The sequence below is a fragment of the Paramormyrops kingsleyae genome, chromosome 6 (genome assembly GCF_048594095.1).
Source record: "Paramormyrops kingsleyae isolate MSU_618 chromosome 6, PKINGS_0.4, whole genome shotgun sequence".
Lineage (NCBI taxonomy): Eukaryota > Metazoa > Chordata > Actinopteri > Osteoglossiformes > Mormyridae > Paramormyrops > Paramormyrops kingsleyae.
Genome location: NC_132802.1, coordinates 29,551,674 through 29,568,228, shown reverse-complemented (window position 1 = coordinate 29,568,228; position 16,555 = coordinate 29,551,674). Strand labels below are relative to the sequence as shown.

The 16,555-nt window shown below is 41.6% G+C and overlaps 1 protein-coding gene across 1 annotated transcript in view; it reads right to left on the bottom strand.

The window, feature by feature from the left end:
* Nucleotides 1–12,306, bottom strand: part of itpr3 (inositol 1,4,5-trisphosphate receptor, type 3) — a 44,191-nt gene extending 31,885 nt beyond the window's left edge. The window contains exons 1-4 of the mRNA XM_072713005.1: nt 11,856–12,306; nt 6,737–6,807; nt 4,190–4,311; nt 1,865–1,951 (exon numbers count right to left, since the gene is read on the bottom strand). Of these exons, the coding sequence (XP_072569106.1) occupies nt 1,865–1,951; nt 4,190–4,311; nt 6,737–6,807; nt 11,856–11,950 (375 nt within the window). The 5' untranslated portion in view covers nt 11,951–12,306. The remainder of the gene's footprint in view (nt 1–1,864; nt 1,952–4,189; nt 4,312–6,736; nt 6,808–11,855) is intronic.
* Nucleotides 12,307–16,555: the final 4,249 nt, after the last annotated feature.

Genomic DNA, 16,555 nt, shown 5'->3' with positions numbered 1-16,555 from the left:
TCCTATAGAAGACCTTAGACCTGCATCCATAGCCTTTACTTTCTGGACAGCAATCAAACTTCCTTCACTCCTCGGACCCTAACCCTTACAGGCACAAGTGGAGTACTATGTTCACCACAGTCAAAGGACAACAACTGCCTAATACCATCTCTCTCGGGCTCCACCCATCTCCAGGAAGCCTGCTGTTTGTCTTTAGATAAGACGACAGGACAAATATTGAAAAATAACGTCTTCTAAGGCTTGGATCACACAGTTGCAACCTTAAACCAGGCTTGCAGATTATTGCCCTAGTTTACAGCAAAAGTGCAAGAACAAGGTTGATAGCAAGTTTATCCCCCGTCTCCTGGGGCCTGAAGCACTGGCTGGTCTCAGGTGTCAAGAAGACCCACAGCCTTACAACAGATGCAAACACTTCAATTACAGTCATACAAATGTTAACCACCCTATTTACATGTACAAAGAAACACAACTGCTCAAGCCTTCACAGAAGTGCAGTATTAATTAGAATCTCAAAAAGGCGCTGACAGAAACTCACAGGCACTCACAATCTTAATTACTATCACAGTTTCAATTATGTTTGCTCTGTTCCAAAGACCTGACTTAATTGTTCGCACACAGGGAATCTTCAGTGCACCAGTGTTAATTAGGCACACATAAGGAACATCTCTCCGAGGCAGAAGTATTGTAAGGGCACGGGAATTCCCTCTCACCATCCCATTCAGGCTTGACAGGCTGATCTCAGTACTATCTGACCCTGATATATTTGTCTTACACATTTATAGCAAAAATGGTAAAACATATCCTGGTTTGCACAACTTCCTTCATAGTTCATCTATCATCCTTTACCATCTATCCAGTGCAATGTCACAGAGAGCCAGGAGCCTGAAACATAGGGGACAGATACCAGATACTGGTTCATACAGGTTGGCATGTCTGTGGGCCCTTGAGCAAGGCCCTTAACCCCCAGCTCCCTGGATGCCGCAACAGGCAGCTGCCCTTCGTCTCCAGCTTGCTCTCCCCTAGAGAGAGCAAACTGGGGGAGGCATAAAGAGAATTTTCCCATGGGGATCAACTAAAGTATCTACTATTGTTAACCTTGCTGATCTCATATTTGCTAGTGATTGTGTTTGGTTACTTATGGTTAAGGTGCCCAGCGATGGGTTGGCGTCCCATCCTGGGTTGTTGCCTGCCTTGTGCCCGCAGCCTCCGGATAGGCTTTGGACCCCCCTACCCTGAATAGGACAAGTAGTTACAGAAAATGGGCGATATATCAAGTTTTTAAGATATATCAACATATTTTCCTACAAGATATAGGATGAGACAATATCGTTTATATCAATATAGATATTTTTCATGCACATGTACAGCTGTCTGTTAATAAAAGTGCTTGTGTGAAATTGAGGTCACTTGGCTCTGACTTGATACTGTCCTTTGTTATATATATCGTATATCGCCGGTCAGCTAAAAAATGTTGGGATATGATTTTTGGTCCAAATCGCCCAACCCTAGTTATGCCAATATAAAGAAAATTTACAGTCCCCATAAAGATATGAATGCAAGCATGTGACTTGCATCTCTGCCTTCCTCTGGAAAGAGATACCCCATGATAGAGGAATGCAGGCAGACAGGGCCACGACTCAGGCAAATTCCAGGGTCGATGCCATGGAAACCGAACTCCACCTCCTCTCCCCTCAATCAGCTCTGCGCATGGGGCCTGATGGCTTCGGGTTTCAGCCAGTAACATGTCACTGCCTTCAAACACATCAGCACTGAGTTAACTGGGCAAAGGCGGGCATGGTACATCTGAGTGGTGCAGCAGGTTCCACCTGCAGAAGTACAGTAAGGCATTGCGGATGGGATCTACCTGGATGACGCTGCCGTACTTCACCACATCCCCATGCACCTTCTTGTTCTCTGTCTCGTTCTGTTTCTGTTCCAGGTTTGCCGCATGCTGTGTGAGACAAATGCATCAGTACTGCTAACACAAGGCAGGCGCAGGCAGCCACACAAGCCTGATCAGAGAAACACTCAGCTGGGATTTTACTGGCAACTTGCATTACAGTACTGCAGTCTCACAGAGCAGTCTAAAGACTACAAGTTAGAGCTGGCTACTGGCACAGATGCCCAAATTTGATTTGATTCCAATTTGCAAGCTAATGATTCTCAATTCAATTATAATTTGATATCAATCAAATAGGAAAAAGGAATAATATGAAATACTATATAGCAGCTTTCCATATTTGGAGAGATGTTTAAAAGGCTCTGAATAGAACACAAATTTACAAATGCTGAGTCCCTGGAAACAAATTGTGAAAACCCCTAAAGAAAGGCCAAAGGCTTTGTATGCCAAAATCGTTTTATTTGAGGAACATACCTATACAGGTATTGGTTAGGGCAAATCTTGGGGTTTTGTGAATCAATATCAAATCGTCAAAAGCAGAACACAATTAATCATAAAATCAATATTTTTTTCCCACCACTAGTACTATTACTAATTACTAATACTAATTACAGTGGTACCTCAGTTCTCGAACTCATTAGAACTCGAATTTCTTTATTGAATAAATTGTGTAAACAATCAGGATAATTGATGGAATCATTCTGGGAATCCTTGGGATCTTATGCTAACTGCATAGTGTGGACGGCCAGGTTAGATCTTTCTGCATGAAGGCTGCTCCCCTGGGAAATGCAGCTGGGACTTTTAATGACGCGTGCTTAGTGAGCCAGAAGCGTCTCAGCTGTCCTACTTGTCCACTCTGGTCTCACCTGTTTGGTCTCGGAAGCATTTTCTGTAGCCATTTTCTTTCTGGCTGCTATTCCTGATACTCAACCTCCCTGTCTTGACTTACAAAGAGGGAGGGGACCCAGCACTGCTTTGGTTCCCACTTATGTTGTTCAGCAGGTACTTCTTTCCAAAGTCATATGAGTCATACATATAAATATATATATATATATATATATATATATATATATATATATGACTGAGTTGAAGTGGGAACCAATGGCAATATATATATATATATATACAGTGGTACCTCAGTTCTCGAACTCATTAGAACTCGAATTTCTTAAAAGTCGAACCAACCAAATTAAAAAATTACCTAGGACTCGATCTGAATCTCAGAAGTCAAACCGTGAATGCCGACCTAAGATAACTTGTACGTGCGGGGAAATGAGTCATGCGGCACGTCTCTCAGCGGAAACAAAGGGTAACGCTTCAGTCTCAGCCTTGCATTCGCTGTGAGAGCATCGTGCATGTTTACACTAACTGAATACATATATTTAGACCGTAAAAATACATTTAGACAATGATAGACAGTAACAATATTCATTATTTTAATATTAATAATAAACCATTAATACATTTCATTATAATGATAATGTCCTGCCGAGCCAGGATGGAACGGAGACAAAGGTGCAGACGTCAGGCTATCAGGGAATACTGGGTTTAGTTACAGGTAAGGCAGGCAAAATGCAGACGGACAATACAATAACCGGACTGGGGAAACAAACTGAAACACGGACTAAATACAGAGGACTAATGACAACAACCAGAAACAGCTGATCACACGAGGATTGGACATGGGGTTAATGAGGGGGCGTGGCACACAGAAGGAGTGGACAATCGGGGCAGAACACATTGTTTTTTTTAACTTTACACATTGTTTGGATAAATTGGACAAACTACTGTTTTGATAAATGTGCTTAGATGTGTTTAGTACAGAATATGCTTTTCTTGTTTTGTCCAGTTCATTTTGTGTTTAAATGCTTAAAAAACATATTTTGGTGTAATTTATTTGGAGCCGGGAACCAATTAATTGTTTTTTCATTATTTCTTATGGGGAAAATTCGATCAGAACTCGAACTTTTTAGGATTCGGTCCGATTTCGAGTTCTGAGGTAACACTGTATTATTTTTGGTTTACAGAACCAATTCATGTGAATGAAACTCTTAAAGATAGGAGATCTCTAAAATACTATTCAGTGCATGCATTTCACATTTTAGGCACGATAACTACGTTCCTCAGTCATAATCTTTCTCACCTGAAATGGCACTAATCAAAATCTGATTCAGATTTTAATGTTTTGAAAGTTGCTGAACTTCATACCTTTCAAGCTTCTGTGGTATAAGAACCTTATCATTTGAAAATAGACTGGATGGAAATACAACACAATCTTGTGCCTCTCACCTGCAGTTTTTGGAGCAGCACTACATCAGCGATTTTATCTTTCTCATGTTTTGCCTGCTTGGCCTTCCAGAACTGCTTCTGAGCAGAGTAGCGGTTCATGGGGAAGACCTTAAAGAGGCAATCTGAGGAGAAGCACAGAGGTGGGGCCAGAGTCAAACCATCTGGAATAATTAAGGCACACCTGGAGGGGATTCAGATGTACTATCTGGTGTAGCAAGTGAGTTTGAAGGGAAGCAACGGTAGCTTGCAAAGGACAATAGCTTTGAGGCGAAGTGGTAGAAGTGAGTCATAGGAAGGGGCAGAGTCATGGGAATCCTGGACAAAAGGAGGGAAGCTTGAAGGTAAGGGGCCATAGCATGGAGGAGACAATTAGTGCACAAGGCGAAGGCTCAGTGGAATGAGTTAAGCCATAGACCACTGTAATAAAGCAGTAGTAGACAGCTGCTCTTGTCTGGTATTTATACGCATATACAGTAAGTGTGTATAATACAAAGTGTTTGAAATAGAGTTTTTGTGACCAGATTCTCAAAAAAGGGAAGAAGCTAAGTACCACTAACCAACATTTCATGTTAACTTTCCCCTGGTTGAGAAATACATGCTGATCCTAAAATGCTACACACTCACATACACACATGTACTGTACAGTGGGTCCCCAGGCTTTTTACTGTAATTAATAATATGAACAATTCCAAATCAAACACTTTACTTTGTCATATAAATTTTGGGAAATACAAAGGGGAATACAAAAACTGCCTAATGAATGAATGCTCAAAAAAGTTAGCATATGATTTGTATTAAAAGGATTTTACTATATCCTTATTGCCACACAGTACAGTGATCCCCCGCCTATCGCGGAAGTTACGTTCCAGACCCACCAGCGATAAGTGAAAATCAGCGATATAGAAAGACTGTATAAATAAACATTTTTTTCTTATAGTTTAAGCCTTAAAATACCCCTCCCACACGTTTTAAACACATGTAAACTTATTAAAACACACTTTGTAAACACATATGATATGTGGATGTCAGGCTAAGGATATGAGTAACATATAAAAGCATTTTAAGCTCAGTATGGGTTCACAAAATGTTTGCTCACAACAATCGGATCACAAGCAAGGTGACGCAAAGAACTGTGAATGGGAAAAATCCACGATATAGTGGGGGCGCGATGGCTGAACCGCGATATAGCGGGGGGTCACTGTATTCCTCACCAACGCAAAATCAGTTTGTCAAGCATAAAGCACAATAAAACACTGCTACTTGGTATGGTGATGGAGTCAAACAATAGTCGAAGCAAGAATAATTCTACAGCTCAGCAAAAATAACAACCGACACAATATGAGCTTCCTGCATATCGCGTGAGAACCATGGGTCCTAGTCATTTGGCTAATGTGACCTAAAATAAGAACGTAGCAGCAATACTGACCGGTCCCAGGCCCAGTCTCAGTCCCACCCTTAACTTAATTTGCTTGGCAGCATAACTTGACACAGTTATAAAACTACGGCTGAAACATCTACACAACAAACCCTCTTAGACTGTACCAGCCTGACACAATATTCAATATTGACTCTTCCTGTCCTTGTCTCTGTTGTCACATTCAAGTACCTCCGCACCCCCCCCCAAAGGACACGCATACTAACCACGTGCAGTTTATGAGTCCTGGAGAACAAACAGTCATACATTCCTATAGAATTTAGTGCATGATAAATATTTTAACTTTTCTTATCAGTACCAAAAATTAGCTGGAACTGCTGGTTCACTGAATTTGATGACAGACAAGCAGAACATGTTTGTGCTGTAAAGCCAGGATTCAGCTTGGCTATTGTGCTAAGGACTCTCCTATCACATGAGCAGAAATGTATATTTTAAATAAGCCCAAAGGCGTAACTGGAAAGTGGTTACTCTCCAATAAGCGACTGTATATGTGTCACGTCCAGCTCCCTCCTTCTTGTTAGGACGAGAGGGGCCCTCTGGGACCCCAGGCAGGTCCTTACCCTGGGTGCTGATGGCAGATCCAGAGCAGGCAGGTCCGGAATGACGGGCAGATCGGGAACGGGTGCCAGGATGGGCGCCGGGCGAGCAGGCGCTGGGAGAAGGGGAGAAAGCCTCCGACGCCTTCACCGAGGAGCCGCCGCTGCCGGCATATCATTACCGGCCGGCGCGCCTGGGTCTAGGCGGGATACGCGCCGTAAGGAACGCTATTCCCCGGGTCCCTAGAGCCCTTAAAGGGGCAGTGCCTGCTCGTCCGGCGCCCATCCTGGCACCCGTTCCCGATCTGCCCGTCGTTCCGGACCTGCCTGCTCCGGATCTGCTATCAGCACCCAGGGTAAGGACCTGCCTGGGGTCCCAGAGGGCCCCTCTCGTCCTAACAAGGAGGAGGGAGCTGGACATGACAATATGCAGTATAAATAACATGTTTTGCAAGCAAAACAGGAATAAAGAGCAGACATGTGAAGGACTTTGCAGTGTTATTATATATTTAATGAGGACAAATTCCCCAATTAAAAAATTGTAAGACTCTCAAAAATGGTTCTCGACTAGTTGACCTCTGAACTTTTTTGGAGGGTTGTCCAGGTCTCCAGCAGCAGGTTCCACCACACAGCGGTCGTCCACCAGCCTATGGAACAGACATACAGTATTAGTGGTTAGAGTGTGGGTAGGGGTCTAGGGGATTACAGCATAGCACCAGTAGTGTTGTTAGGTCCGTGGTGGCCTAGATTAAGTCTAGAAATGTTACAGAGAAGAGCAGAGATAATCACTCCCCTCTAATCAGCCTCAGGAAAAGACAGATGGAACTGGTGGTGATAGAAACTGATTCCAGGCATTTCCTATGCTAAGTCGGCATCCAGCGAATTTCTTGACTATCTAGAAGGAGATTAGAAGGCAACTTCTGTTGTTCATACAGAGGACTTAACTAATCTTTCAATCCCCCCATGTTTTACTCAGAGTAACATGTTTACATAAGAAAACAGATCAGGAGTTCAGTAAATGAGGAAGACTACTTCATTAGTACAATCACAGATTTTTCCATCCATCCATCCATTCATTTTCTGTACCTGCTTGTCCTATGCAGGGTTGCTTGTCCGGTGCAGGGTTACACACACATACACGTTTATATTCATGTCTTTGTGGAGACCATCCTTTCATTTCTATGGGTAAAATTCTAATACCAGCAATTACGACCTTAACCCCTACCCAGCCCTAACTAACCTTAACCATAAGTAACCAAACAAAATACAAGACTTTATTTTTAGTTTCTTTATTGCATTCATTGATTTTTATAAAATTGAGTTAAAAACACCTTAGCATTTTTTTTCAACTGGAGAAACTGGAAGAAACCCCCTACTGACGCAGGGAGAACATGCAAACTCCATACACATGCATCTAGGAAACAAGAGGCAGAAGTGTCAGGCAACAGTGCCAACAACTGTGTCACCGTGCCTCCCCCGCACGGTTTATTATGCCAGTTTAATAGGTTGCTAATGCAAATGCCTACTCAAGACCAGTATAAATATGACTGAGATTTTCACACACTACAGTGTGTAGAGTTTAGAGAGAATAGTGTGCTGAACCAAAACACGTTGTCAACTGCATCAGTGACTGTAAATACATTTATAGGTGCCTAGTCACTCAAGGTAACAACAAAACAATAGCTACCTACTGGTAATGGATAATTTATTTGCATGTGATTTAACAGACTACAAAAGTCAGTATGGTATATGGGCAAGTGAAGTGAATGTGGATGTATTAAAACTGTGCAGTTTGTTTCGATCATTTACACTCCAAAGTCTTTATCTGCAGGTGTTGGCCCATTAAGATCAGAAAAATGCCTATTTAATAACCCATTCACTCCTTTGTTTTACCAAACACAGGATGTCATTTTTCATCTAACTACAGGTGAGAAACACAGTGTATTTGATAGAAAATGATAAGACCTTGCTAGCTCTTGTTGATAGATTTTGCATTATCTTATGTAAGCATCTCAAAAACAGTGGAGCAAGTATACACGAACGTTAATGGCTCACACATACCGTACATTACAGCCACCAGCATCATTATAAGAATAACTTGACGCATGTTGTTTCTTTCTGTTTCATATCCTTTGATAGGGCCACGATAATACATTTGTTACTAAGGTATTTAACATATACATAGACCATTAGCCCAGTTTAAATCAAAGAAAAGACTAGTGGAGTCAGTAACTCTTTTCGCTACGTGTTCGAAGCTGGGGTGCAATACAAATCAAAGTCACGGCACAAAGCAGGTCTTAACTGAAAGTAGGCCTTGGCCAGTGTTTGACACTCCGCCATGCATCAGTTTCCTGCAACATTCAGAAAGATGGGAGCTAGTGAAAAGATGTCAGATGCATGATGGTAAACCTTTGAGGAGTCGAGGCCCGAGGCAGCCGAGCTGTGTAGAGTCTCCTCTTTTAGGCTCCCCATCTGCACTGCACTTTGATTACAGGCCGGAGGACTGCACCATCCCAACAAATCCACAAGCAAGTCTCCCATTGTTACAGTCAATGGCACAGTTCGTTTGAGTGAGATATGGCAGCAGCAGTCTGTGTGTGTGGGGCACAGATCCAAGCCTTTCTTCCTAAGTGTTATTAGAGGAATCATCCTGTCTTAACTGGCTTGTCAGGTGAAAGCAGCTATATTCAGGCATCTAGTTCAGTTGGTCATTGTACGGCAAACAAAATGTGTGATTTTTAATTAATTTTTCTACAGACATTTTGTTGCAACGTTGTGTCTGGGGCATTTCCAAAGTAAACTTTAATCCTAGCAGGCTATAGCTGACGAATGTAAACCCCTTTGGAATTTCAAAGACGGCATTCGATAAAGCCAAAAACAGTTTAACCTCAAGTTTTAAAGTAAGGACAATGCAAATGTTTTGTCATCTTGATAGCTTATATTACCTTATGGGGTGGCAGTCCCTTTTGAGATGGTGCAGTGACATGGGATATTTAGGTATTTCTAAATTGGTACAAAAGAGATGGATTAGTATTCTCTGTTTCTGGGTGAGGCTGAACCACACGCAAAATGCTCCTGCAGAGCAGTTTACACTCATCACCAAAAGCATGGCATTTGAATGCAGTGTGGTCCCATGCAAACCAGCAGGCAGAACAATCCCACGCCCAAAAACAGGTGAAGGACTTGATTTTGCTTTAGCTCTGTCCTTTTTCTCCAGCATGCCACAGTACCTACTTAAAAGAAGCAACAATGACTATGATCATCTTTCAGTACAATGTAGAGCCAATTAATTCAATCACAGCCCAGCACCAAAGACAGAATTGTAGTGTGCCAGGTAAACAGGAAGAAAATTAATATGCAAATAGTTCATTTATCAAAACTATTCCATAGTAGCCCTGAGCACTCTTCTAGAATAATGCAATAGAAACTGCAGTAACGTATCCTTACTCCTACTCCATCCATGACTGCTGTAGAATACCACCACACCATCATTGTTCTGTCTCATAGTCCTGCATAACATCACTACTGTTTTGGCATGCTCCCACAGTACTCCATCACTACTCCATTCCATACCCTTACAGAAGAGAAGTTCTTCAGAGAACTTCTACTCCAGTATACTACAGAACAATTTCCTGTAGCTTGTGCTGGTAGATAACAACAATACCCTTTTCCGACACAAAGCTATTGTATGAAAGAAGGCTCATACTTCATATCATTGGGAGACCAGGAACAATTGTGCAACGTGGTCAGTTGTTCTAAACAAACAGTACTCTTTCTGCATAACTTAAGCGTGCCCCAGGCACTACTGATGTTTAAGAACTTTACTTTGAAAGGAAAAATTGTTGTTTTTTTTTTTTACCATTGTGTCTTTTTTCTACTTTTGATAAAAATGAAAAAAGTCCAATAATCTCCTCTACTCTTATATTTTTATTATATCAAATCGAAGGAGTGAAGGGGGGGGGGGTGTCAGGTTTCCTGCATTTTTCCTGGTAGTGGCGATTACTGTGCACTTATCCTATTTGACATTCAAGAAGTGAATGACGCAAGTTGGATGAACTTTCTCAGAGCGCACCTAAAGGGACACAGCCGCTGCAGGGGGCTTGACTGTGGTTTGTTATTTCAATAGCCCCAGTGATAATACCTCATAGCTATCCATTAATTTACACACACACACACACACACGCACACACACACACACACACACACACACACTTCCCTAAAGAAAACCACAGGAAGTTACTGAACAGTCCTGCACTGGACACTGGATGGCAATCTCCACTGCACATGCTTGGATCGCATCCGGCACCAGGAATATTTATGTTCATAGGGGGAGCCTAAGAGCGAGGCACAATGGACTGCACTGTGTTCCCCTGAGACAGGCATTTAATAACAAATAAGGGCTAATTCCATCATTCTCAATACAAAAACGCAATACTGTCCACCCAGGGCACAATGCTATCATCTCACCTCAGGGGAGAACCAGAATAAATACTTAGATGGTTGTTACATTGTTTCAAATCACCCTGCCTACAAAATTTTGTACAGTTTTAGTGAATAATAAAATTCTATATGCAGCAGTGTTTAACATCTATGGCACAGAGAAAAAATTAAAGTACTCGAAAAATAAATAACGTACCTGAATGTTTATAACGTAAAATGCCAAAAAAGATGCAGCGCTCTCTGTTTCTTATACAAGCAATCTACATAAGAAACATATATAATTTCATCCCAACAGTGTTCTCTGGCAGTTCACAAACTTCTCCACTTGTATACGTAGCCATTACACATACTGCACCACCGGTCCATTTGACTCGAATAAACTACAGATTTATAGTTAAAGTGCCTGATGATGTTGTGGCTGGAGAACAGAAAATGTATTTCCTTTAATTAAATCAAGGTCTAAATTTCAGATGTAAAGGTGAAAAACATTTAACTTCAGCTAAAATGTTGTTAGCACACATATAACACTGATTCCATATCAGAGAAAAAGGGTGAAGCAACGTACGTCATCTTCAGTGTTTCACTTTATATCAACATTGAATCAAGTTTTGTCATCATCAGTTTTTCAATATTAAAAATCTGACCAAAAATCAATTTAGTTTCAACGCTGATATTTTAACACTGACCATAATTCAACGCATTTAACTAATTCAACGTTGGAACAATATCATTGTGCTATCTGGGTATGCACTGTACTGCTGGAGTATACTGCCTTCTACCAGGTCAATTGTGTAGATCAAACGTATCCAAATAAAGGAAAGTGTCTTATCAAACAAACTTGTGGAAAAGTTAGATATGTAACGTGATACTGGAAACAAGAACGATCGTCCGAGTTAAAGTGTGGAAACCCTGCTGCACATCTTTAAGGAGACGTTACATCGGCATGAACCCAGGAAGTAGCGTCTTAACCCAACGAGCTGCTTCCTAATGTTGTTTCATTAAGACAAGCTACGTTATACAGGGTCCACTGGATGCAGCAAATTATGATTATTTAGGAAAATTGCATCGTGTCCAGTAGCGAAAGTGACACCAGCGCAAATCATTACACGTTCCCTCCACCATAGTGCCCAAATACGAATCAATGTCAAAACAGTTGAAAAGTTTCTATAGACATCTAGCAATTATATAAGCTTGCATATAACTCAAAAAATCTACTGTTACCTATATACTTAATTGAATGCTATACACTACTTACCCAAGCGTACTTATAAAGCCATTGACAGATCCCTCTGCATACAGGGACACAATATCCCCTATATGCAAAAAGCTAGACACAGAATCAGACATCATTGTTTTCTCCAAAGAACAAAGTATGGTGCGGGAGAAGGGAGTAAAAAATGAAGTTCTTCGAGAAATTCGCCGATCGTTTTCCTTTCACATATCGGCGTGCGATACCGCCGCCTCTCTAAACGCTGCGCTCTTCCTGGCCACCCGTCCCTGCTGTGTGCCAACTCATACACAAAGTTTCAGCCTGCCTTCTTATCTTACGTGGAAACAAAAATCAAACCTAAAGGCGACTATTCTGAAACTGCAAACGGATACTGGGAGAACAGCTTTGAAAAAACTTCTAGTTAGTCCTAACAGGTTTGCTGTGTACTTGGGCCAAATAGTACTCAAACCAGGAAGTGTACACAATGCAAATAGGTGGGATACTCAAAAGATTGACTACAGACAGGTAATTGCAGTTCAGACCACAAATGCAGAAGAAGGGCACCCGAAAACCATTATCAGCCGGCTTCACTTAAGTACTGGAAACGCACCAGTAACATATTCAAGCACTCGCCAACTTGCCAGTGAGCTGTCACCGAAACGGAAACTAAAAGTTACTAATGACATCCCTTTATTCATGCTTAAGTTGCTCTTGCAATTTGTCGTAACCCGCCACAGATGAATTTTTCAGAATTTTAATTGTGTGTAGGATCGGATGAGTAATTTAATTAATTAAACGAAAATAAAATCGATTACCGTTGCACTTAAAGAAAGGTATAAGTAAATATGAATGGCGATATACACTATATATTCATGTTTCACGATTAGATGGTATTAATTACCATATTGTAAAGCTTTAACATGTCACATAAGCAACACACAAAACCTCAAATTGTTGAAGTGTTTGTCTTCTGTAGATTCCTTTTGCTGTTTAAATGTACGTACAGTATATACTGTACATTTAAACAGCAAAAGGATATATGCTCTGACCGGTAAGACGTTTTGCAGAAAAGCGTCTGCTGAATAAATATTTGTAGATGTACACCGAACGATCAAGCAATAATTCGTACTAGTAATAGTAAGAAATACAGTTGTGATTGACAGCACAAAGTAGCCTTTCCTTCCAGGGAGTTTAAATAATAAGTGACGATGATGTAGTTATACTGATCGGTTCCATGCAATTCTATGTGTTGTCGATGTCAGTACAGTATGTGTGCTTTAGGCGAACACATTACCCACAATAGCGTATGCATTTAACAACTATTTATGCTAAGCAAAGGAACGAAATAGACGGCAGCCAAACAAAAGATTTAAGTGCGATTTCCTTTTTACAACTTGTACAAACTGACTGCCTTTCAGTGATCGACATTTCCTACGGAATAATGGACCAGAAATTATTATAGGTATATGTGCAAGCTTGGATGTGTAAGGCGTGGCATGCATGTACAGGGGTTGAACAATGAAACTGAAACACCTGGGCAAAAGGTTTCACGCTTATAATGTGTGGCCTGGTGGCCACTGTTTACAAGGGCGTAACTTTGGCTGGAACATTGAGGGGGTTGAGGTCTCCACCCATTACGGGGGAAACATGATTATTGGGGGGGTTGTATTAGCTGGTTTTGATTTATTGGGGGGGCTACAACCCCCCCATCCCCCCCATAATTTACGCCCATGAGTATTTAATGATTGCACATTCCATCAGTAAGAGCACAGTGTGATGGTTGAATTAGTAGAGCAATAGGTACATAAAATAAGGCCTATTGCAATCCACACAACATAATGGGAGACATATCAGAGCTCAAAAGAGGACAAATTGTTGGTGAGCATCTCGCTGGCGCATCTATGACCTGGACAGCAAGTCTTTTTGGGGTATCACGAGCCACAGCATCCAGGGTAATGATGGCAGACCACCACGCAGGACAGACCACATCCAACTGGGGATGCAAGAGGAAGCTGTCTGAATGGGATGTCCAGGCACTAACCTAGATTGCATCCAAAAAACGTAAAATCACAGCTGCCCAACACACTGCAGAATTAAATGCACACCTTGACTCTCCTGTTTCCAAAACTGTTCTTTGTGAGCTCCACAGGGTCAGTATTCATGGTCTGGCTGCTAAGCCAAACATTTACTCACTCAAGCCAATGTCAAGCGCAAATCTTGGGCTGTGGACAATGGGAAACGTATTATTCTGACCACCTTCACTGTCTTTCCCACATCTGGGAGAGTCACGGTGTGGCAAAGTCCCAAAGAGACTTACCACCTGGACTGCTGTGTACCCAGAGTACAGCATGGGGGTGGATCAGTGATGGTTTGGGCTGCAATATCATGGCATTCCCTAGGCCCACTACTTGTTCTACATGGGTGCTTCACTGCCAAGGACTACTGAATCATTCTGGAGGACCGTGTGTGGTATTTTGGTGTAATAAATGACGGTGAGACGGAGTATATCAACCAGTCCTTTACTAGTCACATTGCAGAACTCGTACATACGGGTAACATCCTATCCAGCCTCATGCATAGTACATCCTGTATAGCTATCTATTCAAATAAAGGCACAGAACACAACATTTTCCCTTTTTTTAAGAAGGAGCACCTACCCTAAGTATTACTCAAAACATATGAGGTAAAAACATTCTGTGGCTTAAAGTAGTAACATTCCGTTAGCTTATTCTTGGTCACAGACAACGAAATAAGGCGCTTTCCAGAAATAGTAACATGGGTATGCAGAACTAACCCTACTGACCGCAACATCACCGTGTAGTTACACATTAACTACATACAGTTACATACAGTGCATCACCTAAAGTGCATTGATAATTTAACGCCGGAAAGTAACCTAGTGAAACACCATATGCATCACGATATGAAAGTGTAACATCCGAGTGATATAGTCCTTCAGCCAGGTAGGCTGGCGAACATCTCGCATGGGTCAAGGTTCAGGAGGACGGTTAGATGGATGAGTGTCCTCCTTTGTAGACGTAGTTGTAGTGTCAGGAAATCCAGTAAGGTGGGAGGCATTCCATGTACTGCCATTACTCAGTCTGTACAGTATGTACCCTCAGCAACCTTCTCACTTATTGTAAGAAGGTCGCTGAACTTCCTGTGCCCCTTAGGCACACGTAGCGGGTTTCTCACACGCACCCTGTCCCCTTTTTGAAAAGAAGGAGGACGAGCACCACGTTTGGCATTAGTGTGCGCCTTCATTTTGTGCTGCCGCTGGCTGACCCTGTGACGTACGTCCATGTCGGTCTGTGTAGGCGCAGGAGCGGAAGGCAGCAGAGTCATCTTTGTGCGCATCGGCCGTCCCCAAAGTAGCTGGAAAGGGGAAGTCCCAGCTGTGGCGTGAGGTGTAGCACGGGAGACATGGGTGACAGAGTGGTTTGATGAACATGAAAGTGAAATTCGACATCTCCCATGGCCTGTACAGTCACCAGATCTGAATATTATTGAGGTACTTTGGAGGTATTTTGGAGGAGCAAGCCAGGAAATCCCTTTAGCCTCTGTGCAGAACTTGTATTGGTGAATTCCAAATATGAACTGATGCTGTATTGGCCGCAAGAGAAGGCACTACACCATATTAATGAAGTATTATGGTCTAAACGAAATCTTCTAATTTCATTGTCCAACTTCAGTACTGGAATTAAATGTTAATGCATTATATTGTCTGATTTTTTTCAATATAAGAGATGATGGAAAATGATGTGACACCCTTTTGCAAAACATACCAATAGACTACAAACAGTGAATATTCTTTTGAATCCACAAACCATGAACAGAGGGCTTTGCATACATATTTTTAACAACATGACTGACCACATACTGGGGAAATCTTTGTTTGGGCTCACCTGAAAAAACAAGCTTAGGCAGGTGCATTTGACAGTGAAGACAGCCAGTTTTAACAGAGCTCTGGTAGTAATGCACCATCAATAAAAAATCCATAAGCATAAGCAGATTTGTTTGGAAAGGGACCAACACATTTTTGTAACCTAACAAGCCTTTAAATGAAATTGAATAAACAACGTGAAGTCAAAGTCAAGTCAAAGTCAGCTTTATTGTCAATTCTGCCACATGTACAGAACACACAGAGAATTGAAATTACGTTTCTCACAAACCCTTGTTAAACAGAAAACATTAATACAAAAAAATAAAAATTTAAAAATACAAGTAAGAAAATATGTATAAATACAATATACAAGTAAGGGCATGTGGCAGAGAGTGCAAATCAGACATAAAGTGCAAATAGAGCTTGTAAGTATGATAAGTGATAAAGAGCAGCCTTGAACAGACAGAGTCGTTATGAGGTAGACTATGAGTAGGATGAGGTAATTAGCAGACCAATGCTGCACAAAGTGACTGGTGCAGTTCAGTGAGTATGTGTGGGTGTGAGTGTGTGTATATTCGAGTTTCAGAAAGTCCGTGGGGGCAGAACCGGAATTCAGTCTTCTCATACAAGCATGTCTCAGTGCTGTACTGTATGAGTTCTATATGTTTATTACATTGTATCACAATATAATTTTAAGAGTTTGGGATAAAGTTTTTCCTGGATGGTTCATATGTAAATTGGCTTTTGGATTGAACTCCTCATCAGGCTTCATATCAGTTTTTCAGTCTAGGGTTAGGGCTCTAGCAAGCTGAAATGTTTAGAGTTAGGGATCTAGCAAGCTAGATTTCTTTGTGTTAGGATT